The 26,100-nt window shown below is 34.4% G+C and overlaps 4 protein-coding genes and 2 long non-coding RNA genes across 12 annotated transcripts; 2 read left to right on the forward strand and 4 right to left on the reverse strand.

Moving 5' to 3' along the window:
- The first annotated feature begins 1,326 nt into the window (after positions 1 to 1,326).
- Positions 1,327 to 7,352, forward strand: LOC142554566 (CDP-diacylglycerol--serine O-phosphatidyltransferase 1-like). Of its 3 annotated transcripts, none has more exons than XM_075665237.1 (13): positions 1,327 to 1,693; positions 2,920 to 3,114; positions 3,394 to 3,459; positions 3,597 to 3,656; positions 4,274 to 4,364; positions 4,786 to 4,840; positions 5,362 to 5,441; positions 5,543 to 5,659; positions 5,760 to 5,844; positions 6,106 to 6,197; positions 6,345 to 6,598; positions 6,699 to 6,787; positions 6,866 to 7,177. In XM_075665237.1, exons 2-13 carry the CDS (start codon positions 2,951 to 2,953, stop codon positions 6,991 to 6,993), a joined length of 1,281 nt encoding a protein of 426 aa, XP_075521352.1. In that variant the 5' UTR covers positions 1,327 to 1,693; positions 2,920 to 2,950; the 3' UTR covers positions 6,994 to 7,177. The 3 variants fall into 3 exon arrangements, with proteins under 3 accessions (XP_075521352.1, XP_075521350.1, XP_075521346.1); XM_075665235.1 differs by lacking the exon at positions 1,327 to 1,693 and adding an exon at positions 7,212 to 7,352 and having other exon boundaries at positions 2,247 to 3,114; positions 6,866 to 6,993; XM_075665231.1 differs by lacking the exon at positions 1,327 to 1,693 and having other exon boundaries at positions 2,247 to 3,114.
- A 1,833-nt stretch (positions 7,353 to 9,185) lies between these two features.
- LOC142554580 (uncharacterized) lies at positions 9,186 to 10,464 on the reverse strand. The gene is made up of 2 exons (XR_012822208.1): positions 10,184 to 10,464; positions 9,186 to 9,401 (listed from the first exon to the last, which is right to left on the reverse strand). It is a non-coding gene; the product is annotated as an uncharacterized LOC142554580 (long non-coding RNA).
- A 546-nt stretch (positions 10,465 to 11,010) lies between these two features.
- On the forward strand, positions 11,011 to 14,112 carry LOC142554584 (putative protein phosphatase 2C 27). Of its 3 annotated transcripts, none has more exons than XM_075665248.1 (4): positions 11,011 to 11,784; positions 12,268 to 12,462; positions 12,632 to 12,837; positions 13,231 to 14,112. In XM_075665248.1, exons 1-4 carry the CDS (start codon positions 11,578 to 11,580, stop codon positions 13,784 to 13,786), a joined length of 1,164 nt encoding a protein of 387 aa, XP_075521363.1. In that variant the 5' UTR covers positions 11,011 to 11,577; the 3' UTR covers positions 13,787 to 14,112. The 3 variants fall into 3 exon arrangements, with proteins under 3 accessions (XP_075521363.1, XP_075521372.1, XP_075521368.1); XM_075665257.1 differs by lacking the exon at positions 11,011 to 11,784 and adding an exon at positions 11,806 to 12,189; XM_075665253.1 differs by lacking the exon at positions 11,011 to 11,784 and adding an exon at positions 11,806 to 12,168.
- A 1,978-nt stretch (positions 14,113 to 16,090) lies between these two features.
- On the reverse strand, positions 16,091 to 16,971 carry LOC142520386 (uncharacterized). Its single transcript, XR_012813920.1, has 3 exons — positions 16,715 to 16,971; positions 16,458 to 16,512; positions 16,091 to 16,329 (listed from the first exon to the last, which is right to left on the reverse strand). It is a non-coding gene; the product is annotated as an uncharacterized LOC142520386 (long non-coding RNA).
- Positions 16,972 to 18,790: 1,819 nt separating this feature from the next.
- LOC142554606 (glyceraldehyde-3-phosphate dehydrogenase B, chloroplastic) lies at positions 18,791 to 21,917 on the reverse strand. The gene is made up of 9 exons (XM_075665272.1): positions 21,668 to 21,917; positions 21,222 to 21,335; positions 20,969 to 21,130; positions 20,702 to 20,869; positions 20,417 to 20,577; positions 20,261 to 20,322; positions 20,025 to 20,074; positions 19,365 to 19,771; positions 18,791 to 19,068 (listed from the first exon to the last, which is right to left on the reverse strand). Exons 1-9 carry the CDS (start codon positions 21,764 to 21,766, stop codon positions 18,933 to 18,935), a joined length of 1,359 nt encoding a protein of 452 aa, XP_075521387.1. The 5' UTR covers positions 21,767 to 21,917; the 3' UTR covers positions 18,791 to 18,932.
- A 771-nt stretch (positions 21,918 to 22,688) lies between these two features.
- Positions 22,689 to 25,548, reverse strand: LOC142554616 (uncharacterized). 3 transcript variants are annotated; one of them, XM_075665289.1, is made up of 6 exons: positions 25,409 to 25,514; positions 24,760 to 24,814; positions 24,229 to 24,341; positions 23,611 to 23,707; positions 23,283 to 23,369; positions 22,689 to 22,990 (listed from the first exon to the last, which is right to left on the reverse strand). In XM_075665289.1, exons 2-6 carry the CDS (start codon positions 24,760 to 24,762, stop codon positions 22,853 to 22,855), a joined length of 438 nt encoding a protein of 145 aa, XP_075521404.1. In that variant the 5' UTR covers positions 24,763 to 24,814; positions 25,409 to 25,514; the 3' UTR covers positions 22,689 to 22,852. The 3 variants fall into 3 exon arrangements, with proteins under 3 accessions (XP_075521404.1, XP_075521393.1, XP_075521399.1); XM_075665278.1 differs by lacking the exon at positions 24,760 to 24,814 and having other exon boundaries at positions 24,229 to 24,355; positions 25,409 to 25,548; XM_075665284.1 differs by lacking the exon at positions 24,760 to 24,814 and having other exon boundaries at positions 24,229 to 24,355; positions 25,293 to 25,458.
- Between the last annotated feature and the right edge of the window lie 552 nt (positions 25,549 to 26,100).

Genomic DNA, 26,100 nt, shown 5'->3' on the forward strand with positions numbered 1-26,100 from the left:
GAGCCGAACTCTTGAATGCTTGAGCTTGGTTCGTTTATAATCGAGCCGAACTCGAGCATTATTTAACGAATATATGCATGGCTCACAAGCTTATTCAAGCCTTTATCGAGCCTAAACAAACTTAATAAATATGAATTATACATTTAAATTTTCATTAAATTAATTAAAAAGTAAATTATATATTTAAAGAAAAATATATTATTCTTATTAAAATTTGTAAATTTATTATAATAAATAAATTTAATAGATTTTTCTATATATTTCATAAATAATATGCAAAATCAATAAATCAAATATCAAAACTATTATTTTTTCATCTAAAAGTTTACTAATGAACTTACCAACGAACATGTTCACGAGCTAACGAGCCGAATACTATAAAGCTTGAGTTTGGTTTATTTATCTTAACGAGCATTATTAAACGAGCTCAAACGAGCTTTTATCGAATCGAGCTTCGAATAGCTCACAAACGGTTTGGTCCGTTTACATTCGTAAATTCACGTCATCATATTAAGAAAGTGGACTTTTAAATGGTCTAAATATTACGCAACAATTACCACTATTTATTTCTTCCTCGTGATATAATAATAATAATAATAATAATAATACACAGTTTAGAAATATATACACACAGTTTTGATTTTACTTTTTGGATTCTTTTATAGTTCACGTTTGGGAAATATTGAAAAAAAATTCAGTTGGATAATAATTCGGTGTCTTTTCTAACATGAGATTCAACTCTATTTATTTATTTATTTTTATGAAGATGAAACTCACAATCGTTAATTTTTTTTATATAAATTGGTTAAACTTTTTATCTAATACAATAGCGCAAATCACACTAGTTAGATAAATTGTATTAGACAACTCTGTACGACGCGAATCGTCTGGAAAAACGTTGGTAAGAAAAAATCGAACTCATGATTATTGATCCAAAATCCATCTATTCTACCCATTCGAACATCCTCCGGAGAATATATACTACCTTGTTTGCAAATGATGATTTAAGTTCAAAATTCACAAGGACTAAGAGGTGGAAATATATTTGGGGTACATTGAAAAAATAGTTGAGAAAATTATATTAAATATGGAAACTACACTGGACGAAAAATGAAATTAGCATAAGTATATAGAATTGATGAGTAATCAATTGCTAATCTATGAATCAATGAAATTCTCTTTCCTTAATAAATGAAATTTTCTTTGTCGGAAACGCACGAGTTTATACAGAATTAATATGGCAACTTGACAACAAATTATAGCAAAAATTCAACGAAGAGTCCAAGCTTTGACCACCGTACCGTTTTGCACATCACTACCTTTTCGCCATTGCTGAAATCAAAACTGAAATCAAAACCCGACCTTTCGCTTTCTCACTGCAAAAAATTGCTCCTTTTTGTACACAAACATTCGCTATATATATATATATATATATATATATATATCGTCACACACATAAGCACTCATACATAATATACATTACATTCACACGAACTTACCAGTCATCGGATGTGTTGAGTGCGAGTTATCTTTTAGTGGAGCCATTCTTGCTGCTTCTTTCGTCTTCTTTCCCAAATCTCGATAACTCTGGCTCCCGCATTCTTGATTTCTTTCTCCTTGTCTTTGATTAACGGAAGAGGTTGCTTTGCCATCCAATCGTGCGGCTGGGTATCGCTCACCAGCCTATCTCGACGTCAGTATGGAGATTGTTCATTTTGATTACAAATTAAACGACCCGTTTCTCAATACATCGCACTAATTGCTCTTGGATTGAATCTAGTTTACATCTTTGAAATAATTTATTTGGGATTGTATATGAGATGTATGCATGATTATGCAGGTAGTTGTTTGGGGATGATTCTCTCGTTTAATTATTTCAGGAATCAATCTTTTGTAGCATGCACTGTTCTTCGAATGATGGGTCAGCTTTATTTTTTTTCTAATTAATTGAAATTTTAGTTGGAAAGTGACTTTTTTTAGGTTCAATGATTTTACTTCATTTTGTTGCTTTTTTAATTGCATGCAGTAAAAGCTTTTTCTGAGGTTTGGTTTTGATATCAGTCCGGGTTGACGGTGACCTCAATTTTATCCTGTCTATTTTTTTAATCCTTGGGTGAAAATTTAGTTAATTGTATACAGCCTGTTTTGTAAGGTTTTTATTTACTTTTCATGGATTACATAAGGCTATTTGGTCTTTGTAAGCGTAAAGGTATAAAAGTATTTAAGATTCTTATCTTGATTCCTGTAGTTCATAGTTGTCTTCTGAAACTTATTATGATCAGAAAGATTCTTTTATCGTTACAATGTCTGGCTTTTTTATTTTTATTCTCATTATGCACCTTTTAACCAGGGAAGTTTTGGGTTATCGCAAGCCATTTTATGCTTGTATTTTGATGCGTAGGATAGTATGTTTAAAATAAGGCTAGCAAAGGTGAGAATAGATATCACCGGTGAGAATGGATATCACCGTTGCTACTTGATGTTTGTTATCTCACCTTTTGCTATGTGATGTATATTAATATTGTTATTTTACACAATTAAGTGTTTATAAGTTATATTTAGATATTGACCATGATCCTGGGTCTAGATTGTGTTTGAGCAAGAAAAAACGTGGGAGTTGCGAGTTGATTCTTGGAAGGTGTCCTCCGTATTTTTCATTCTATCACAACATTAATATGGACAGGAAGGACTGTTGCTGTTTTAGCACCATGTGATGGCAGTGGAAATTGGTTTATTTTTTAAAAAGAAACTTGGGGTATTAACAAATGCATCAAGTGCAAATAGTTTTAATGATTTTTTGTTTGTCATTTTCCTTGTTTTTCTTCTCGTAAAGGATATGTTCTTTTGTTATTTTTCTATTTATATTATGTACCTTGTAAGAAGGTTATGCATGCAATCACTTTATTTCTTGACTTGCAGTGAGAAATCTTCGTAGCTGATATTTTGTAGTATGGAAGTTAACGGTCATCAGAAAGCCAGGCTTCAGGATTTTGTTCCTCATCAAAATGGTGATGTGAATTCATCAAGTATTGATTATGAGTTTGATCCATGGGCTTCCTGGGCATACAAGCCGCATACCATTACATTTTTATTTATCGGTGCATGCTTTCTCATGTAAGTTGCTTAGTCTTTTAGTCCTTCAAAATTTTCAGTTTTCCAAGATCGTGTTGATGATGGACCAATTGATTATCAGCTTACTGGGTCTATTCTATTCATCTGGATCTATAAATCACCGCTTGCATGTTTCATTAACGAATCAACTTTTGGCAACTTTTTTCTTCTTGAAATAATGGAAAAATAATACGAGAACAAAAAAGAAGCATCTAATGAAACACTGAATTAGTTGGAAGATTTTAATGCTGCTCTAATCTATCTGTTTGAACATTCTTTCAGATGCGCAAGCGGGGTGCTTGATCCTGAAGGTAGTGCTGAAAACGATATTGTCACCTCTGTGAAAAGGTGAGCATTTGCTAAATTGTGTGCAATCTACCTCAATGTCTTTTATTTTACTGTGTTCACATGTTCCTTTTTCATTTATTTTGTTTCTTTTATAGACTTGTTCAAACTTCAAATGCTCTCTCTTACTGCTTTTTCAGGGGTGTATGGGCAATGATTGCCGTGTTTCTCGCTTATTGCTTGTTACAAGCTCCTTCGACGTAGGTGCTAGCTCCTTCATATACTTCTGTTTTATAACAACAGATTCCTTTTTTATCCCAGTTTACAGTAAATTTAATAATAGATGATATTGTGGTGCATGATTCCTGTTTTTTTCCATCTCGGATTGAAGCAGTTACTCGGGATTTTTAAATTCACTTGCTTTTATATGTATATTAGGAAAGCAGACTTATTTGTTTTATTGTGTACATCATACAGTAATCCGATGTGAAAAGACGGTTTCTATGCGTTAACCAAAACACATGATTTTGATTATCGGTATTTAATTGACTTGAACCTATTTATTGTCCATTACAAAGTAAAACGGAGTTGCATCTGTTTTATATGTTCCCACACATCCGAAGTTACAAACATTTGTGGGGAAGACAAGAAACAAGCTCATTTCTTATGTGGGTTATTTTTTCCCTGCCAAAATATTGCCAAGATTGGCGAATATGAGAGGCTAAAGAAATTTTTACATGGTTTCGATACTTTAGTTAATTTTACGGTGGAACATCTTCATGAATGTAGGCATTGGTGCCCAAATTTCTATACTTGCCTGTTTACATGTCAATTTTTATTTGCCCATTACCCATTAAGATCGTATATTTTCTTATAGTGTACTATCTCGGCCGCATCCTGCAATTTGGCGCCTTGTCCATGGAATGGCTGTCATTTACCTCATCGCATTGACATTTTTGCTTTTCCAGGTCAGATTTGAACTTGTTTCTGCGAAGTTTCTTGGATGAGTGTTAGTTTTTTTTTGGTAGTGACAAGGAATAAATTTATTGCCATTATTTATCATGCTATAAAGTGGCGCACATAAATCACCTGGATATGTTTTCCCAAATAGTGTACCACCATGATAGATATTGATGATTTATCTTCTGTTGGGCACCGTTTGATAGTTGAACCAAAAACAGAATTTTACTGTTCGCACTTTGCATGGATATATATGTAGCAGAGGTAATATGTGTTGATTAATTTATGTTTTGATTAGCAGCGTGAATGTGTGATTGAAAACTTGATAATTTAGTAAATACAGTGATTGATCTTAGGACAAATTTGAACGTTTCAATTCCTTTTTTCTTTTTGAGGATGTTGATGCCCCTGAACATTTGTTATTTCCAGAGGCGTGATGATGCTCGACATTTCATGAGATACCTGCATCCAGATCTAGGTGTCGGTAAGGGATTTGGGCATTATATTAATCCGTCAAATAATTTGGTTTTTCTTATTTGGTTGTGGTAATGCATGGCATCACTTGGGGTGACAAATATTGAAATAAGTCAAATACTAGTTATTTAATAAGTCAGAGCTTGAGATAATTTTTCATTGAACCATCTTGAAGCTCGGGAATTTTACTGCATTGGGATCTATCGATGCATTTGTTTCGAATTTATTATTGAACTATAGCAGCAAATACTCTAATTGTGACTTGTGAGATTGTTTAAGTGCACTAGCCATAAAAAAACGAAACAATTTGTCTTTGAAATTTAGCTAAAAAATTATCAAGCATACTAGAGTTCAGTTTGAGATTGTTTATTTCGAATTTGAATCATGTATTTTTCAAGCTGGTGTGAAAAGCTCACAATTTAGGTTTGTACGTTTTTACATCATCAACCATGTAGTCAACACGAATTATAGATCACTGGAACTTTGTTGGATCATTGTTTGCTGAAGCTATATGCAAATTTTCTGATACAGAACTTCCCGAAAGATCCTATGGAGCTGATTGCCGAATTTATATGCCTGAAAATCCAACAAGCAGGTTTAAGAACGTTTATGTATGATTTCTACTTTCACATTCCTTCTTTTATATCTATATTTTGTCTTACCATAAATTGATATTGTGATCATCTACATACTTTGGTTTAATGTGTTTTAGGAGACACTTTTTGATGAGTTTGTTCTGGCTCATATCCTCGGATGGTGGGGGAAAGCTATAATGATACGTAATCAGCCTCTTCTATGGGCACTTTCGATTGGATTTGAGTTAACGGAGGTAGGCCTTCATCTTGTGTGTGGTTCTGATTCTCTCCATTCAGTTTCTAGAAACTTGTAAATATGTGTCTTTTGTTTGATTTTTTGTCTTGTGTTTTCAGTTTACGTTTAGGCACATGTTACCAAATTTCAATGAATGCTGGTGGGACAGCATCATTCTTGATGTCTTAATCTGCAACTGGTTCGGTAAGTAGTTTTTATCATTCTCCTTTTGTTCTTTAAATTCATCATATTTAGCTTTGGCAGTGATAATGCTGTTAGTATATGTATAATGTGGTTATAAACATGTACCTGCTAATTTTCCAAATGAATTGAATGTCAATCTAAATGACTAATTCAATGGCTCTGAATGGTTTCACCACATTTCTCTGTCGGCGAGTTATAAAACCCAAACTTGGGGGGTAAAATAGAATTTAACTTGGCTACTAATTATGTGCTTGATAACAGGTATTTGGGCTGGAATGCATACTGTTCGATATTTTGATGGTAAAACTTACGAGTGGGTTGGAATAAACCAGCAGCCAAACATCATGAGCAAAGTACGTTGGTTTGTAACATCTCTTTATTTGCAGCTATGAACTCGTTACATATATTGTCATCGGAGGGCTTCAATCTTGGTGCCATGATTTGACTATGTTGTGCGAAACATAGAAGTAGGAAATAATTGCTTAGTCTGGACTTTTCAGGTGAAAAGAACACTTGGGCAGTTTACACCGGCCCTGTGGGATAAAGATGAATGGAACCCTTTTCTTGGTCCACTGCGATTCATTCAAGTTCTTAGCCTTTGCATAATTTTCTTGACCGTAGAGCTGAATACATTCTTTTTGAAGTTCTGTCTTTGGATTCCTCCTCGAAACCCCCTCATCGTATACAGGCTAGTTTTGTGGTGGCTAATTGCTATGCCAACAATTCGCGAGTATAATTCTTACCTACAGGACAGGTGTTTCTCTTTTCTTCCACATTTTGCACGTGCTGCTACGCATGCACGAAAATTCGATTTTCTCATGAGATGACACGATCTCTTGTTCGGTTATATTTAGGAAACCGGTGAAGAAAGTGGGAGCATTATGCTGGCTCTCGCTTGCTATATGCGTAGTGGAACTCCTCATCTGCGTCAAGTTTGGAAAAGGTGCCATCACAACCTTGCTAGTAGTGTCTTAAATTCAACAGGACCTGAGTAGCTATATTATGCTTGTTGATTTTCCAGGATTATTTCCTAATTCCATGCCAAAATGGTTAGTTATACTTTGGATGTGTGTTGGGATGTGGCTTGTGATAGTCTTGGCTACATGGTCATGGCAACTGCACAGACTCACGACAAGGAAGCTGCAATGAGTTAATTTATTTTGTTTTATGTATTTGTATTTTATCTTATGTTCTATTCATGTCATTCATTCATTCATTCATTCAAACATGCGGTAGAACAATAGATAAAATGCAATTGTGGAATATAAGATTTGTCAGCTTCTTCAAGACTGCCTCCCCTCCCTTCTTTTTTGAGATTACCCTGTACATATGCCGGGGTTTTTAATTGTAAATGATTTCTCCATTAGGTTAGATTTTTACACTTGATGCTGTAGGAACCTCAATTCTTGTATACTAATTGCATTGACTGACACGTGTGTAATAATAATTTTCGAAGACCATGTACGTGTTAATTTGAAACCAAAAATTATGTAATTTAACTTTGTTTTTTACTTGAAAGAAATAATTTTTAGATATTTGTTTGAAATTGCCATTTCTCTTTGGTGCCGGATAATAGAGTTTAAACTTTTTTTTCCTGAAGATTTGATGATCTTTAAATGATTGCCACGTTTAATTTCTGATGATAAAGATTGTGAAGCATACCAAAACGAGTTTGTCAAATTTTAGTAATTTTTTTTTTTTTGTTTGGGTTGGATTTTTAGTATACTTTTGATTTTGATTGATTAAAAGATTATTATTACATTATATCAGACATGCATGACTATTGGTTAAATTATTATTTGAGCCCGATTAATCGTTGGGTCCGGTTTAAATTATTATTTGAGATCGATTAAATCGCGAGTTATTCTTGCCGATATTTCACTGATTATAACATTGTATTCTTTATAACATTGATTTATAATCGACTCTCGACAAGTACAATTGATAAAATAATCTAAAGTTCGAGATTAAACATAAAATATTTTTTGTCCAGATAAGGCTCGGAGGACAAGTACTAATTATTATTATGCTATGAAAATATTTTTTTTTTCTATTATAAAAACTCTGAGATGGGCTCGATGACTTCAAATTCTTGATTAAGCTTCCAATTTAATACTTTATTTTTCTAAAAAAGACATTCCATAACATAATTTGATAATGAATATCTATATCATAAGATATAAGATAATTTAATTAACGGCTTTCCAGTGCTTGATGTGTGACTCAACGGTTTCAAGTAGCGATTAAACAGAATTTGGGTCAATCAAAATCTTAAGCTAAAAAGATTTGGTATCGAGTAAATAGTGCGAAATCAATTCAGACACTAAGACGAGCATGGATTAAGAAAAATGAGGTCCTACCCAGTTAAATTTGTTAACCAAGTGAAAATGTTAGATATCCTAAGAAAATGTTAGATATATCCTAAGAAAATGTTAGAACATGTAATTTTTTTTTAATAAAAAAAGAACATGCACCTTCTTTTAGTATCGAGGACTTGTGCAAGTATATGATCTAGACTCTCAAAGTTTAACAGCCAAACAATTCCTTTAAACCTCACCAAGAATTTTTTTCCAACCTTCATATGAAATGGGATTAAAAATATGTCACAATCTATAGTTTGAAAACACTTCATTTTCTCTTTTAATGTTAATTTTTGGTTCGAGGCACACTTCAATTTTCCTCCGTGGAAGAAAGTTGAGTGCGTTAAAGAGCAATCCTACTTCCTATTCTATCCACACGACATATTCGAGTGTTATTTTACACGTCTACGGCCGTTTACATAGGTTTCGCCATTCCGGAATATTCAGATACAGGTAATATTGTTCAAGAAAATCTTCAATTACAAAAAGGACCGGGGAAGAGTAGAAAGACACCAAAACTTTAAGGGAACAAAGTTAAAGATTGGTCATGATTACATAGGAACATGGGGGATTTCTTTAATTTCAAATAGAGTGTAGTGGAGAAGAGAGATCTACAGTCGAACTTCAGTAGATTTATGACTAAACCTTGAATGACGAAGATGATTAGAAATGAGGAATCCATTGTTTTATGTGAAACTCGAGTTGCTTGGCAGTGCATTGAGAATTACATGACAAATTATACCCAAGGAGTTGTACAAAAAATTGAATATTTGTTGCTTGGAAGAGCCTAGAGAGTAACATGATCGTAAAATAAATGGGATGACAAATCAGAGACCTTTTTTCGAGTTATAAGATGAGATAGGACTACAAAGGCTCGGTGTACCTAAAATTGGCATATGCTGCAGTTCCAGATTATTACCAAGTCTAAATTTCAAATCCTTGTGCTTACAAGCTAGTAGGCAAATCACCGTACATGAGAAATAGATAAGAAACCATACGCGTTTATTAAATTCATTAGAACGTTGGAAACTCAAAATCAAGAAAGTATTACAATACCCTTCAAGAGGCATGAAATGCCAAAGAACCTAAAAGTTTACAGCGGTCGCATAGAAGTAAATCAAATAATTATTGCATACCACATCCATCTGCCATATCACGAGAGCAACAAAGAGATCCACATTTCATCAGCCAACAAACCTGCATAAAAACAATATCACAAGACAATCCAGTATCATTTGCATAACTTATCTAAAAATTGAAGCGAACAAATGCAAGAAAACGATCAAATGTCACTTCTGAATTGAAGTCGTGCTGCATGGCACTTGAAATTTAATAACTAGGTCCCTCTCAAAGCAAAATAACTGAATGACATGAAGCCGTCAATAACAAAAGAAAAACCGTGAAACTCTGAACTCAACTTCAAATGGACATCAAGTGACGAAAATCTTATTCCCTTCTAGCGCAAAGGTTTAAAGAGGAAGCAATAAATGTAACATACGGAGGAAAGATGCTATAAGAATCTGAAAGGAGAAACAAAGAATTCCACCCAACTCAGAAGCTAAATAATGTGCAAAATGACTATTATTTTTCACCAAACCTATCGCTTTAAGAAAATATTGTGACGTGAGGTCGCCATCATCTTCTTCCAATCTTCGTACACAACTGTGGTTCAATTAGCATTTCTAAAACAGCCCGCAAATCTTTTTTTCCAATTTTTTTTGAAGTATCATAATTCACAATAATGTCCGAATCCGTTCAATCGTTTCTATGACTAGTACCTATGACAAATAGATAATTAAGTTCCAATCTCAATTACTTTCTATTCAAGCCATACAAAAACCAATCAACCCAAAAATCAGAGTAGATCCATCGAACATAAAGAAAAAGCTAAGAAGATACAAAACCCTAATCACAACGTCGGAATCGAGAAATATAAAAGAAGAATGCCGAAAAGGTTAACATATAAGCACAAATATGACCTTTGCTTCTGCCTACTGGGAAGAAGAAGCTGGCGATGGTTTTTTCGGTCGAGCATAATCGGGTGGCGAGTACACCACGGCGGCTAACATAGCTGCCGGAAGCACGCCGTACTTAGCCACCACCGCCAATTTCGTCACTAGAGGCTCCCCTTTCAACGCACTCAGCACCATCCCCACCTGATTTTTGTGCCCTTTCGCCCTTTTGTGTAAAGAGAGATTTTTTGGAACTGTATATCAGAAAATCAACTTTTAACTTTGAAGAAAATTCTGAAAAAATTCAACTCCCGGCACAAAAAATATTACGTTTTGTTCTATTAACATTATTTTTTATTATATTAGTATTATTTTTTATTGTAAAACTATCCACCAACTCTTATAATTATTCGACTGTTTATTTATTCCTTAATATTTTAAATTGTGTATCTATATTATATTTCAAGTGTAGTACTTAAAATTTGTTGTTTGGTGGAATAAATTTTTTGAACTAAATAAAAAAGTAAAAAATACTTTTTTAAAGCATACTATTTTGGTTCAAATCTTGTAATAATATAATTCAATGGATTAGAGATGAAGAGACAAAAAATGGTGTCATGCCCAACCAAACTAGTCTTTACAAATTTATTATTATTATTTTATTTATTTCTTATTGAGAAGCTGACTGACCATGGGATGGAGCAAGAGTCAGTGGTCAAACGGTGCAGGGAAAGCGATCAGGTCTGCTATACTCTATAGCCAATTAAAACACACCACGTGTCCCAAAGCAGCAAAGTTTTACCTGTAATCACCGGTTACCAACTGAATTCAATGGAAAAAAAATTCCGCACCTGCATTCTTAGTATCATTTTCTTCGTTCTCTCATGCAATTTCCTCTGCGATATTTTGTCAATTGAAGGGATTTCTTTTGTATTGGACTTGTAATTGTAAACTCTTTTGTGTATTTCCATCTACCTACCATTTTATCGATAAAGAGTGGATTTAAGTTTGAATTTATTTTTTCTTTTAATGGGATTTGGATCCGTTGGTCCCTCAAGTTATTTTTTTACCGAATTCTCCAAGATTACGTTATTTTTTTCCTTTTCTGGGTGGTGTGATTTCGTTTGTTAATAGTGGGGAAATTGATCTGGAGGTTAGGTTCATTTTGTAGGTTTTGTCTTTAATTTGATTGGGTTTCGAGGTGTTGAGGATTAGAATAATTTGGAGCTTCTTTGAAGGAATCGAGGTGGGGTTATTGATTTTGATCTTTTAAAAGAAGGATAATATTGGTTGATCTGTTTTTGTCATTGGGTTCTTTGAATTGATCCTGGGTACAAATCTATTTAGTTTGTTGTTAAAGGGGCATATATTGAGTTCTTGATCTTGTGAACGAGGCGTAAGTTGATGTTTTAAGAAGGAAAATGGCTGGGGATACTTATTCTACACCTCCGCTAACTAATGGCAAAGATTGTTATGGTGAGAATGATTATAAAGTTTCAGTTTTGAGTGAGGATATACCTGAGAACATCGAAGAAGGGAAGCAAATAGTTAACAGGAAACCACCACGGCATCTTTCTGTTGTACGTCACTCTATCAGCACCACCACATTGGTCTCACCTACTGATTTTGTGAGTGAATTCTTGTAGTAATGTAATGAATGTTTCACTTACATCCAGCGTATGTTGCTATTTAGCACTGCCATGATGTCATTTGTAACTGAAAAAAGTTATCTAGTCTATATTACTTGTTATTAATGGTAGCAAATGTATTAGATTCATTGTTCATTTGGAGGCTTCGATTTGATAGTTGTGAGTCATGGAGGATTCTATGGTTTTCTACGAGGATAAAGCAGGAGAAACCGTTTCTCCTTGAGAAAGATGTATTTTATTTATTATATTCTGCAGGCAACGTATCTGAATTTCAACTGATAACAAGATGGGGCAACTGATAACAAGATGGGACAATGCTTGTAACTTTTAGAAGTAGTGAATTAAAAGATTAAATTTTTACTGGTACTTGGACACATTCAATTGGTAATCTACTCCTGTTGGGCCTTAGCCTTTCTGAATGTTTGATGCATTATAAGTAATGCTATCTATTTTTTTCCCAAGGATTTTGAGCTTGGAATGTCGGGGATTAAGTCACCATCAGATATAAATTCAAGCTTTCAACCCATCTTCCGGTCTGGAAGCTGCGGTGAGAAAGGACCAAAGCAGTATATGGAGGATGAACATATCTGCATAGACAACTTGGCTCACCATTTAGGTGAAATTGCAGGTTCCCCTTCATTTGGAGCTTTCTACGGGGTGTGTAGCTAAATTCTATTAATATATTGAACCATTCATCTTGAATGTTCTCCAATGAATCCAAGACTCAGAAAATTTGTTAAAGAAATAGATTTTGGGATCCTTTTTCCACCATATCATATTTGTTACCTGTTCTTTGCGTTTATTGAGTCACACACTGTGTGAGCAGGTGTTTGATGGTCATGGAGGTACAGATGCAGCACAATTTGTCAAGAATAATATTCTGAAATTCATAACTGAGGACTCCTTTTTCCCAGTTTGTTTGGAAAAAGCAATCAAGAGTGCATTTCTTAAGGCTGATTATGTATTTGCTGATGATAGTTCCCTCGACATATCTTCTGGTACAACAGCATTGACTGCATTCATATCTGAAAGGTAAGAAAAATTATTTTCCTTCACATGTCATCAGAATTTCCTAAACTCCGCTTGATAGTTGTCACTACCAGTTATCATCGTGGTTAATGTCCTGCTATGAATTAATGCATGGTGTTGTTCTCTGTCACCCGGGAATTATTTGTCTTAGAGATGTGAGTCTACTGGTTGTGGATTTTTTAGAACCCCCCCCATATTCTGTATCCATAATCGGTAGAAAGGTGAACAAATTGTGTCTGTGGACACTATCGTATGAAGTTGGCCAACCTTATTATTAGTACATAAAAGTATTTTATAGTGAGAGTTTTTGAAGGTTTTTTTTTTTTGAAGAGGCTCACGAACTTCATCTAAGAATTTAGGCTTTGAATTACATGTAAAACGATGTCTACTCTGCAGAACATTGGTAGTCGCCAATGCTGGAGACTGTCGAGCAGTGCTGGGAAAACGAGGGAAAGCAATAGAAATGTCCAGAGATCATAAGCCGAACTACACGTCAGAAAGACTCAGAATCGAAAAACTTGGAGGAGCTATATATGACGGCTACCTTAATGGTCAACTATCTGTCTCACGAGCGCTTGGTGACTGGCACATGAAGGGACCAAAAGGATCCTCATGCCCTTTAAGTGCCAGCCCAGAGTTACAGGCAACTGTCTTGACAGAAGAGGATGAGTTCTTGATCATTGGATGTGATGGCCTATGGGATGTTATGAGCAGTCAATGTGCCATCACAATGGCAAGGAAAGAGTTGATGCTGCATAACGATCCTGAAAGATGCTCGAGAGAGTTAGTTAGGGAAGCGTTGAAACGCAATACTTGTGATAACTTGACAGTTATAGTGATTTGTTTCTCTCAGGATCCTCCACCTCGGATAGAGATACCTCCTAGTCGAGTCCGGAGGAGTATATCTGCTGAAGGGTTGAATCTTCTTAAAGGTGTTCTGGAAGGTAACTAGTGAGAAATACACAGGATCTTATGTTCATGCAGTAGTTTCGTTTCATGTTCTGTGTATTTAGATAGATGACACATGTTAAACAGATTAAAATACCATTAATAAACATGTGTCATCAATCTTTTCACAATGGAACATAAAATGAAATGTATGCACTTAGTAAGATGATGGCCCCAAGACTTGAATGCGAGGAAGAAAATTTCTTTGTAGTTTTTCACTAATGTCTATTTGAGTGAAGTGATGTATTAAGTGAATGAGTTAAACTCTGCAGATTTCCAGAAGATAGGACGATTTTGTCCTGATGTATATAAAGCTTAGAGCCTTGTTCACTGTGTCTTTTAACGTAGAGAAATAAAGCTACTGATTTTTATTGTTAGAGAAGAGCTTCCTGAATGACCCGTATGAATCATGTTTAAGGACTTTGCCTCGAGCTCGGCTCGTTAAACAGGCTAGTACTAATATTTTTATTTGTTAAACTAACAAACGAGCCAAGCTCGAACTTGTCTCGTTTATGTGGCTCGCAATCTTGATCTCACGAGCTGAATATCCTTAAACTTGAGTTCAACTCAATAAGATTAACAAACGATATCGATCGAGCTTTTTACTTGGCTATAAAGAGAGTTAGTGGATTGTTAAATAGAAACTAGACATAATCTAATACTATTATAAATATATGAGTTTGAATTGTGAGCTTACTATATTACCCTTTAATTTATTTACAATTTGTTATGTTTACGAGGCTCTTTAAGTAATTTTCTATGTTAATTTAATACGATCATTAATAGTCTACTTAATTCAATCAATATAATTATTAACTTGATTTTACTTTTAAATTTAATTTAATTTACATATTTAAAAAAATAGTCTACTTAATTCAATCAATATAATTATTAACTTGATTTTACTTTTAAATTTAATTTAATTTACATATTTAAAAAAATTAATAATATTACATCTATTTTAATTTTATAAATATATGTTTTTCATTTGTAAACTTACTATTTTACCATTTTATTTGTTTTATAAATTGTCCTGTTCGTTCTTTAAATTAATTTCTACATTAGTTTTATACATTGACATCAAATTCATAAAAAATTACTATAATAAACTTTAATTATTCATTGACATCAAATTCATAGAAAATTACTATAATAATGTTATAAATTAAAAATTTGTTAATATTCCGAATATTAAGGTAATAATGGTAAGACGAATATAGATGAGTGAGGTTGAATAAAATTAAATTATTAATAAAATTAAGATCATATAAAACATCTTTTTCTCATTTAAAATAGATATATTTTTAGACTACTTATGTATCAACGCAGATATATGATTGAGAGAAAAAGTTTGTATGTAAGTTATTTCAATACAAATACAAATATTTAAGTATTTAATCAATTTCGATATATGATTCTAAAAAATATCTTTAAATAATATATTATCTATTAATAATAATATATATTAAATATATGACATTCAATTGTGAGCTTACTATTTTACCAATTTTTTGTTTTACAATATTCGTCATATTCATGATGTTATTTAAGTCTTTTTTATATTAGTTTAAAATTATCATTAATAGTGTACTTAACTCAATCAAAATAATTATTATTTTAATTTAATTTTAATTTCTTAAATTTATACAGTGCAGTCAAATTTATGAAAATCTCTACCATGTTAATGATAGATAATAATGGGAAGACGAAGGAATATGAGACGGATTGAATAAAAATAAATTATTAATTAATAAATATTAAGTTCATATAAAAATTCTTTCTCCCATTTAGAATAGAGATATTTTCAGACTCTTTATGTGTCAATTGAGATACGTGATTGAGAGAAATTTTTGTATGTAACTGGTTTGAAACATTGTTTTAAGCCATTTGGTCAATTTTTTATATATGCTGCTAAATAAATATTATTAAATAATATGATTAATTTGATCATTTAGCGTTCTTACAATGAGATGAGTTTTTTACCCTAAAGTTAACATGTTTTATTGTTATATGTCATTTGTGTTGATTATAAGTCTTTAACTGACGTTTATAAACATAAGATGGCAAATAAACTATGTCACAGATCAACAAATAATTTAGAAATGTTTCCATATTTGTAAATTAAAAGATCAATCTTTTTATAATGGCATTGAAAATTTGGTGAATGACGCCATAATGGTTCTACCTCATGGACTATTAGTCCTTCACTCCAACTCCATCTTAAAAAGTGTTTGTTCAAGCCGAAATTAACCGTTTCTGACATCAGAATCATCAGAATCACATAGATGGCACAATTTTCAGTGCCATCTAAAGTAAAAGTATGAGTTAGAAATGAAATTACCCCGTTCTACTACAATATCTGCTGAGATTGTGGCATAAAACCTTGCTTACTTCTCCAACTTGAACTGAGCCTTTTTTTATTGATCCAGACAACTGTGAATAGAACGAAACAAAGTAATCTTAGTCATGCAATAAATTATCTGTAGAAGAAAAGATCGGTAGAAAGTAGAAGATGATTTTGCCTCGTCTTCAGTTTCCTCGAGTACCCTAGCCATGCAATACATGATAAAGAAATTTAAAGTTAGACTAATATACTCCACTCCATAAGGAAATCAAGAAACTAATCGCTGTGATGCCCGACATTAAAAGTTACATAGTTACAGGCCTCGCCTCACCTTCCGCAGAAAGTTAAGATGTCTTTTGGATACACTCGGGCTTCTTGTTTATAATCTGCTATTAAGAAATTTCAGATTTTACTGGGGGATTTTCAAAAAAAAAAACCTGAAAATCTCAGTAATTGCATGAAATGACGATAAATGGAGAAACATAGTTCCCATCGTTTAAATTGTACATTTTAGCGTAAAATGCCTCAGGATGCTGCTGAAGGCCTAATATCATATCTATTCTTGAGTAGTTAGTGCTGTTAAACTACCTTCAAATCAGCAGACTAATAGTGTTACCAAGAAATCAGAATATTGCTTCTCAAACAATCAGATTTTCAAACAATTCCCGTACATGTCATCATAGTTATAAAAGGCGAGCGCCAGGGTTCCTTTAAAGGCATGCCTCTGCCCGGGCGCGGTGCTGCTGAAAGGTGCACACATGTGCACTTGTGGCCTACATAATACATATATAATATATAAAAATTCAAGCCCACAAATTTTAAAGTCCAATAACAAAGCATGCCCCTATTTACAGACAGAATCTTGAGCAAACTTCAGAGACCCTTGCTGGGTTTGAACCTGACATCAAAAGCCAGTCAAGAAATATAACAAACCACAAATCTGGACGGTCAGAACTTCATATTCTTCCATGAGTGAATCTCGGGTTCCAGTGGAGTGGCGATGGCTCAAAGATGGGAAAGAAACAACAGAGAGGAGAAGAACAAGGGGAAGGAGACGATCATTTTTGTATCTCGATTCTTTCTCTAATGCAGGAGAGAATACTGTGAGTACTCTTGGTCGTGTGGTGCTTCTAATATGGCTCTTTGTAGTTCTGATAATAACTCTAGTTACACTGCAAGTTTGACCTCGATTCTGACGGTACAACAACTCCACTCTTCGATAAAAGGAGTTGAGAGTTTGAAAGAGGGTAATGAACCTATTGGATACCAAACAGGCTCCTTTGCCGAACATTATCTGAGGGTAGTAAACTTGCAAAAATCTCATCCATCCAAGATCATTATCCTAGAGTAGCAGAGGGATGCATCTCTAAAATGATTGAAAGAAAAGTGCATGTCGGAGTTGTTTAGAGAACTCAATGAATTGGTTTGTACATGATCAGTGTAGCAGAGTTTTTTATGATCACTTTGTCACCATTTGTAGTAAATTAGTTTTCACATCAGATACTGTTTCCACACACGTAATTAGTAATGAAAACGCACATAATCGGATTTATTTTATTATTCTAAAAAAAATTAGTTTTGACTTGTCGAACCCATCTAATCGAACTAAATAAACCATTTACCTTCATGCATAGAATTTTTTTATAGACAAACTAATTTGGAAATTTTTTTTTAACAAATAGGATAACATAATTCGGCCAAAAGAAGGAAATTGTCATAATTTTGACTAGAAAGGGAAAAAATATAAAGTTGGTATATGAATTTTAGTTTTAAAAAATGTAATTCAATTTAGAAAATTAAAGTGAATACAAAATGTAGCACTAGTAATTAATTCAAAAAAGAAAAAAATAAAAAGATGATAAATAAATGGATGAATAAATTTATTTTTGCTACAAATTAATTAATTCAAAGAAAATAAATATATTCATAATTCAAAAATCATGGATTCCCATAATCTTAAATTAAATCCATGGAGGGAAGAACTTGGTGTCGTCATCTTCGGTTGCTTTCCTGATGCTATGCCTGGCGCACGCGAGAACACACTCTCTCTTGCACTCGCTGTCGGTGAAAACCTTGATCTGCGTGCAGTCGAAGTAGCATTCCGCCATGCAATGCGTACTGATGTTCTGCGTCTCCGCCGCCTGTGCCGCCACGAACAACAGAATCAACGCTGTTAAAGCAACCCAGTTGCAGGTTCTTGCCATCGTTATATATGTATTTTATCAGAGGAAGTTATTTTACGGTGATTCAATCCAACTGTTGTATTTATAGAATGGTGAGATTTGTGAAGGGTTGCGTCTGTGTCTTTTCGCTTTTTGGGCTTAATATCCGAGCATTAATTACTCGCGGCTTTTCCCAAATGGGATTCATTAATTTACCAGTAGCGATTCGTTCACCACCTTTTAAAATCGTTTACGACATTTTAGCAACTTTAATTTTATGATAAATATTGGATAACGAATTTACTATAATTTTGATCTATTGTAAGTGCTGTGGAGTCCTTATAATCTCTTTCTTTTTGTTTTTTTTTATTATCCTTTTTTCAATAATTTTGTTTCCTTGTGTTATTAATTTAAAGTTTGAAATTGGGTGGGATTTTAATTGAAATTGTTGTTGTAGAAATAACTAATGCTTGTTCAGTGAATATATTTTACAGAGAGTACATATCAACTTCCAATATTTCCCACTTCTGTAAAATAAATGGATACTTGCCAAGTTTCGATAGTCACGATGACCAAAAAAACGTCCTTGTATTTCTCCTAAAGTAGTTTCTTCAACAGCTCAAGAAAAAATGTAAATTCACATGTTAAGCTTCATAAACTTTGCATTCCTCATCTGCAGGATTGGTCTTGCAGAAGTCCTCCAATGGATCTCCACTTCCTTGCACAGATGCTCCAGACCACTTATTCGCCACGAGGTGAGCCAAATCAACAACCCTTTGGCTGAAAAATATCGAACATGACCGGCATTAAAGATATGACTCGATACCAAATATGTTTTGTTTACAAGTATAGGAACATTAATCTATCTATAAGCAATCAAAGAAGTTCTGGTGCACACTCCAGGGGAAGATTTAGCGGAGTGAGAAGAGGCAGTCTCCCCCTTAACCGGAAAAAAATTCCGTTTTAATGCAGTTTTAGAAAAACCTCTTTTGTTCCACTCTTCCATTATTCTGGATCTATCCATGCAGTCTGCGTACACTTCATGTGATAGAAATATTTACAACGATAACACATACCTATATCCCCATTCATTATCGTACCAAGCCACGACCTTCACCATATCGTCTCCCATCACCATTGTCAATGAAGAATCGATGGTTGAAGAAACGTCAGAGCATCGGAAATCAACAGAAACAAGAGGGATGTCACACACATCCAACACGCCAGCCAATGGTCCTTCGGCTGCTTTTCTGAAAGCAGCATTGACATCTTCGGCCGTTAGTCCTTTCTTCTCGACGTTGACAACCAGGTCAACCACAGATACATTAGGCGTTGGCACACGAAGAGCAATGCCATTGAGTTTCCCCTTGAGCTGGGGTAGCACAAGTGACACTGCCTTTGCTGCACCTGTGCTGGTTGGCACTATGTTGAGTGCTGCAGCTCTAGCTCTCCTCAAGTCTCGGTGGGAAGCGTCCAGGAGCCTCTGCATATAACACAGTTCAAACGATCATATACAGTTGCAGATCCATGAAGAATTTGTGTAACACGAGGTCGAGACCTAATGGATTTATGGGCAACAACATCTAGGAAACCCTCCCTCCAACACCCCCCAGCCCCCATGCCGATCGTACAACATCAAAATGAGCATGTACAGAACACGGGACCGATTCAATGGTTATCAATGCACCTGGTATGTATAAATAAGCATAGCAGATAGTTTGTTGAAGCGAAATTACCTGGTCACCAGTGTAAGAGTGAGTGGTTGTCATTGTACCTTTAACAATGCCTGGAAATTGAACCAAAAAAAAAAGCACACACTGGTGAATATTGAAACTTACCTATGAAACATAAGACTCTAGTACTATGTTGCAAGAATAGCATGCTTATATCAGTTTACTTCTTCGGAATTTTGAATACCCTTTTACACGAACTGAATCAGAATACAGGCCTCAATCCTGAAAAATCGTCTTACCAAACTCTTCATCCATGATCTTCACGAATGGAGCCAAACAGTTGGTCGTGCAAGAAGCATTGCTGCAAAAATTCCAACTCTTATATCTTAGGCTACTCGTAAAGTCTCTCTAACATTACTTTTCGAGGAAGAAAAAGACTAATGAAATGTATTGACCTTATGATATCAGCTACCTCGTGATAGTAATCCTGCTCGTTTACCCCTACCACGTAGGTTGGAATATCAGCACCCTTTGCCGGAGCAGTGATGAGAACCTTCTTTGCTCCGGCTTGGATGTGCTTACCTGCTCCTGGACCGTCAACAAATACACCTGTTCCCTGTATTAAAACCGTTCCGTTCTTTAAAACTGTGTCTCAAACAAGCAGATTTAAAGATTCAATCCTTGATACTCAAAACTAGGATAAAGAAACATAAATCTTGATGGCTTGAGTTCAATCCCACCTCAATTACAATGTCGATTCCGAGTTCTGCCCAAGGAAGTTGGAGAGGGTCCCTGCTAGATACAACCTTGATTGGCTTCCCGTCAACACTGATGGTCTCTTTATCGACTATTTTAACATCTGCTTTGAACGTACCCAGTATCGAGTCATACTTGAGCAAGTGAGAGGCCTGAAATGCAATTGAAAGAATCATACAAAAGAAAGTCCGGTATAAGAGACAAATAACACGTCCAGAATCTAAGCAAGAAACTGGGCTCTTTATGCTTACATTTTTTACACCTCCACTGTCATTGACCACAACAACTTCCAGTGGCGAGTTCTTGCGGCCATGCCAGCACCGGAGGAAGTTCCTACCGATACGTCCAAATCCGTTGATAGCTACCTTCAATTTGGCTACGGTCTCTCCATTCAATGGGGTAGATCCCGCGGTCTAATGTAGCACATCATACACATTATTTTGTATTAGGAGACCGGAAGTAATCATGCATCAATCTATATATTCTTCTTTTGTAAGTAAATACCTTTGGAGTGAGCTGAGCAGCGACTACATCAAAGAAAGAAGTGTCCCTATTATTCTTGGAGAAGGTCACACATCCACTGGACCTAAGGCCAGAGAACTCTGCTACTTCCAGCTTCTACAAAACAATTAAAAAGTACCAACCACCAATATTCAATCAGAGCCCTTGAAATAGTACTATTAGAACTGTATTATCAATTAACCAGGTTCGAAAATCCAAAAAAGGGTTCTTAATCTATGATATGAAAGCGAGATTGAAAGATTTAAGTTAAAAATACTTAAAAACAAATTTAAAAACCTCTCGGCACTTGTATTTAAGAACTGGAGGAGTCAGAAAGACTAAATTTTTTTCCAGGAATTGGTGTGAAATCACATTATTTGTTCGAAAATTTAGCAGGGAAGGTGCCGATTGGCCACATGCATCGGAGAAAAAGTGAAGAAAACAAATACCTTAGAGAAGCATTGAGCTGAAAAAAAGTGGAAATTCTTGGAGGGGAGCCTGGTGCTCGTTGGGATTCTTGAAGAGGCCAAAGCTGCATGGGAAGCCATGGCCGCAACTAAAACAACTTCACAAAACACTTCCTAGCTATATATAACTTCAAGAACATTATTTTAGCAATTGAAAGCCTTGCCTCGAAATTATGGTTGCGAGTGGTTTATTGTAGTGAGTGGTGAGGATGGCATGTGAACTTGATATCAGATAAGATGATGCTATTTTTTAAATATAAAATTTTAAACCACATATTGTTCCTGAATTGATATTGTTTGGCTTCGTTCTTTTTCATTCATGGTGTGCCCTTTCACTATTGTAGAAAGAGACATGCTTTTTTGGAGGATATATGAGGTGAAAGAAATCAAGAAAATCCGCAGCCATTGGATTTATCATCTGGCTGAGATGCATTCATAACTGATGGTAGATATGTGTTGCGGATGAAATTTATTTTCTTCCGTCTATGTGGGCGGCAGCAAAACATGTGAGCGAGCCAAAAATGCTTTCTTTTTCCTCGGGAAAAAAAAGAAGAAAGAGATATGACTTCAGCCCCCTTGAGATTATATCCGAGTACAACATTTGCAAGAAAACCACAATTAATTTCCTTTGATTTATATAGTTTTTTCTAATGCTTTTCCCCCAAAAAGTTATCATCGTGTCAAGTTGAGAAAATGCAGTTTTTTAAGAATTAAATGCATTTCAATGTTCAAAATCAGCTCTAAGGGTGACCATTTCGACATAGATTTTACAACATCCCATCACCGAGTTAATATTTATTATTATAGGTATGTTTATCAAATATTAGACTCCCAAAAGCTAAAGAAGTCGTGATTGTAATTCATGATGCACGACCAAATCCTACACATTATTGTTTTGGAAAACTATCATCTATTAACCATCAAGATACTAGAGTTAAAACCTGGAATGAAGTGCTAATGCTTAAAGCACACTAATATTAGGGTCATCAAATGAATCAAGAGCTAAGCAATGGAATGACCAAGGTATTATTTACTCCAATGTTGTATTCTAAACCTTGTCAAACGAACAGAGAATCACCACGTTTAACGAAGTGAAAAAAGCTAACACGATGACTAGCATTGTAGCATCGTAATCATCTCAAATAACTGGAGAAGAGCAAGAGAGATCTAGACGAGTGCTTCAATGTCATCGGCGCCGATTGCTACTCCATTTGGGGGGTGTTCTTCTGATATCAACTGATTGGATACCTCATCAATAGCAGAGTTGAGCTGTTCAATATTCTCAGACAGTTTCTTCCGTTGCTTCTGAGGATATGATATGTTGTTAGGATCAAGTAACAAGATAGGACTGCACACTACACAGTACTGACTTTATGAAATTACGGAGTACATGTTGAGCAAATTCTGCCAAAAAAAAAAAACAAAGATAAAAGATAATCCTAATGGTGTGATTTTAGTTTATAATTAATGGTATTGAGCCATTGGCATTTACTAGCAAAAGCACTTTCTTTGTTGCGGAAGACCATGGTCATTTGATTTTGCTGAAAATTGAGGAGCAAAGAGAATAGAGATCTTGCAAAATAAGAAATATGCTTACCTCCAAAGCCTTTCCTTCGTCATAAATAAATTTGGGAAGTTTTTTCATCAGATCCTTTTTGTCAGCACCGGTTAAAGCCTTGCTGATCTGTGAAAGCGAAAAAAAAACTATTCATAAGTATCTCGAGAAACGGTTTCATAATCTTGATCCATCACAATGCATCAAACGGGCATGTGATGCATTGGCATGGAAACAAATTCCACCGAAGAAATAACATATTGAAATTTCTATATGATGTTTAACCGTAATCACTTGAGGTGCATACGCACAACCAACCACCGATGAAATAGCATATTGAAATTTCTATACGATGTTTAACCGTAATCACCTGAGGTGCATACACACAACCAAGTGTTCCAACAATTAAACCGCCTAGAACAAAGCCACCGATAAACAAGCTTGTACTGCCTGATCTTCCACCGTCGCTGCCATTAAACATGTGACAGGAGATACAATTATAAACTTCTCTAGATATATTGCTCTTTCGTCTTCTTTATATTCCATTTTGATATTAGATCCTAGGATCTTAATTCATCACAAGTTCCATGCAGGTGTTTCCTTTTCAACGTCAATATCATAAAAGCTGACTGTGGTAGGTGTTTTGGTATAATAATCGATGCTTTTAGGTCCACTTGTTGTATTGTTGTATTTTTTATGCCCTTGCACTCAAAACAATTACAACAAAGCAGAGAGAATGTCCATTTGGAGTGATTTAAACTGATTTTTTTATTTGCATGTCAAATACCAGTTTAAGTCAAATTGGAAAACTGTTGACATAAATGCAGTGAGATCCAGTTTACATGTTGCTTCAATACAAATTATCCATTTACATTGAAGGGTAGTTCATTGAAACAAATGGGAAAATAAAAGGATTAACTTTCCAATAAGAAAACCACTTTCATACATCAGAAGCACAGCAACCACAATTTGATGGTGAAAATAGTACCTATAACCTGCTTGAATGGTGAGCGTCCTCTTCTCGGATGATGAAATCCTTGTTCCTTCAGAAACGAAGGCCAATCTGGTGGCACCCACACTGGCAACATATTGGTATCCAAGCTTCAAAGAAGTACCTAGAAAGAGTAAGTTAACCATTCAAATAAAGTAAAAATGTCACATACCAAAACACGGGACAACAATTAAAAAGTGAAACTGTAAGGATTGCACAGAGGTCAAAATCTAACATTCAAAAATTTAAATTGAATTGTTAACTGTCAATTTGAAAACAATTTCTGAGCATAGTTTAAGGTATATTTTCACAACACCCCAAAATGAGAAGAGTATACATTTGGATTTCTTTATTTCTTTTGTAATGACTGGCAAAAGATTAAAACCAACCCTTCAACACACCCAGAAGCTCGTTGACATTAATGTGCTCTCACTTCAAGATATAACAAAAATGAACAAATTTCTTTCATCCAGAGCCAGTTCACAAAAAATCTTTACTTTCTATCTACAGCAAAACTTAAAGATTTACCATTCAGACTTTTCGATTCAACCCCCCACCCACTGTCTCACCTCCTACAAGAGTCCTGACAGAGAAGAATCTTTTCCAGATTAGATATCAATAATAGCAGAAAAACATTAATGTGCATAGTCCCTAGACAAATAACAAGCATGGTTTCAATTTAACATAATCATTCAATCATACTCGGTTGGAGCAGCGACAGTGAAAAAACCAATGAAGGAAAAAAAAATTACTTTTACTGGAGGAAGATTACTGCCCGGCACAGATAATATTATCTGTGGTTGGGGGAAGATCAAATACAGGGAGGCAAAAATACTTAGGCACCAGAGAAGATACAGCTAACTAAATTTTAAATCGATTATAACGACAGTTAATAGAGGAGGAAAAAAAGAAAAAGAAAAACTAAAAATCCAATTGAGAGACCATCTTCGGAAAATTATGCTAAAATGATATATGATGCCAAATCAGTCTCTCAATCCTCCACATTATCACCTCATAGTTACAATAGAAACAAAATTATAAACAAATAAACGATTCAATACAAAAGCTGATCCTGCTCGAAGAACCCATCCCAGTCGATTACTTTCATCCCAAAATAAATCAAAACAGTTTGTTCATTTTCCCAAATGAGAAACCTACAAAAAGAGTGTAGATTTACCTGATGAGAGCTGGCAAGATGGGTTTTTGGCAATCACAAGCGAATTGGATAGAGCTGTCATAGTGTAAAAGGTATTCAGAGAATATGAAACGAGCGAGTGAAATTGGCGTAAATATTTTGTTCTACGAATAAATAGGAAGGAACCCCCCTTAACTTTACTTCATTGACACTTTGTCCCTCATCTCTGAGAAATAGGCATTCAAAGGAATAGAGCGAGTTTAAGTGAGGTTTATTCAATTTAAAGTTTTGATAATTTTTAATGATTTTTTTTAAATGATAAATTTTTATGAATTTAATATATTTTTATTGTCTTTTACAGAATCTCACATATTTATAAACAGATTTATGTAGTTTCACGTAGGACAAAACGACAAATTGTATATAATACAGTGATTACTATAGTGATTATGTACATGACATATTATTATATAACTTTAATAATTTGTAAAATTTGAGTTAAATATTCAATAAAATAAAATTAAACGTGAGAATCGTTCAATATCTTATCGTTTCCATCAAACAGTTAATGAATCAGTAAGCTAATTTAGCTGTTATAGTTTACGTTTTTCAATTAAAGATTTAAGCTATAAAAGTGATGTATTGTTTATTCAAGTGGTAATGTATGTAATTAACTAAAAAGTGATTTAAAACAATAATTTATTTAAAAAAATTAGCGTATAAAATTTATGTTT

Source organism: Primulina tabacum, chromosome 1, assembly GCF_025594145.1.
Source record: "Primulina tabacum isolate GXHZ01 chromosome 1, ASM2559414v2, whole genome shotgun sequence".
Lineage (NCBI taxonomy): Eukaryota > Viridiplantae > Streptophyta > Magnoliopsida > Lamiales > Gesneriaceae > Primulina > Primulina tabacum.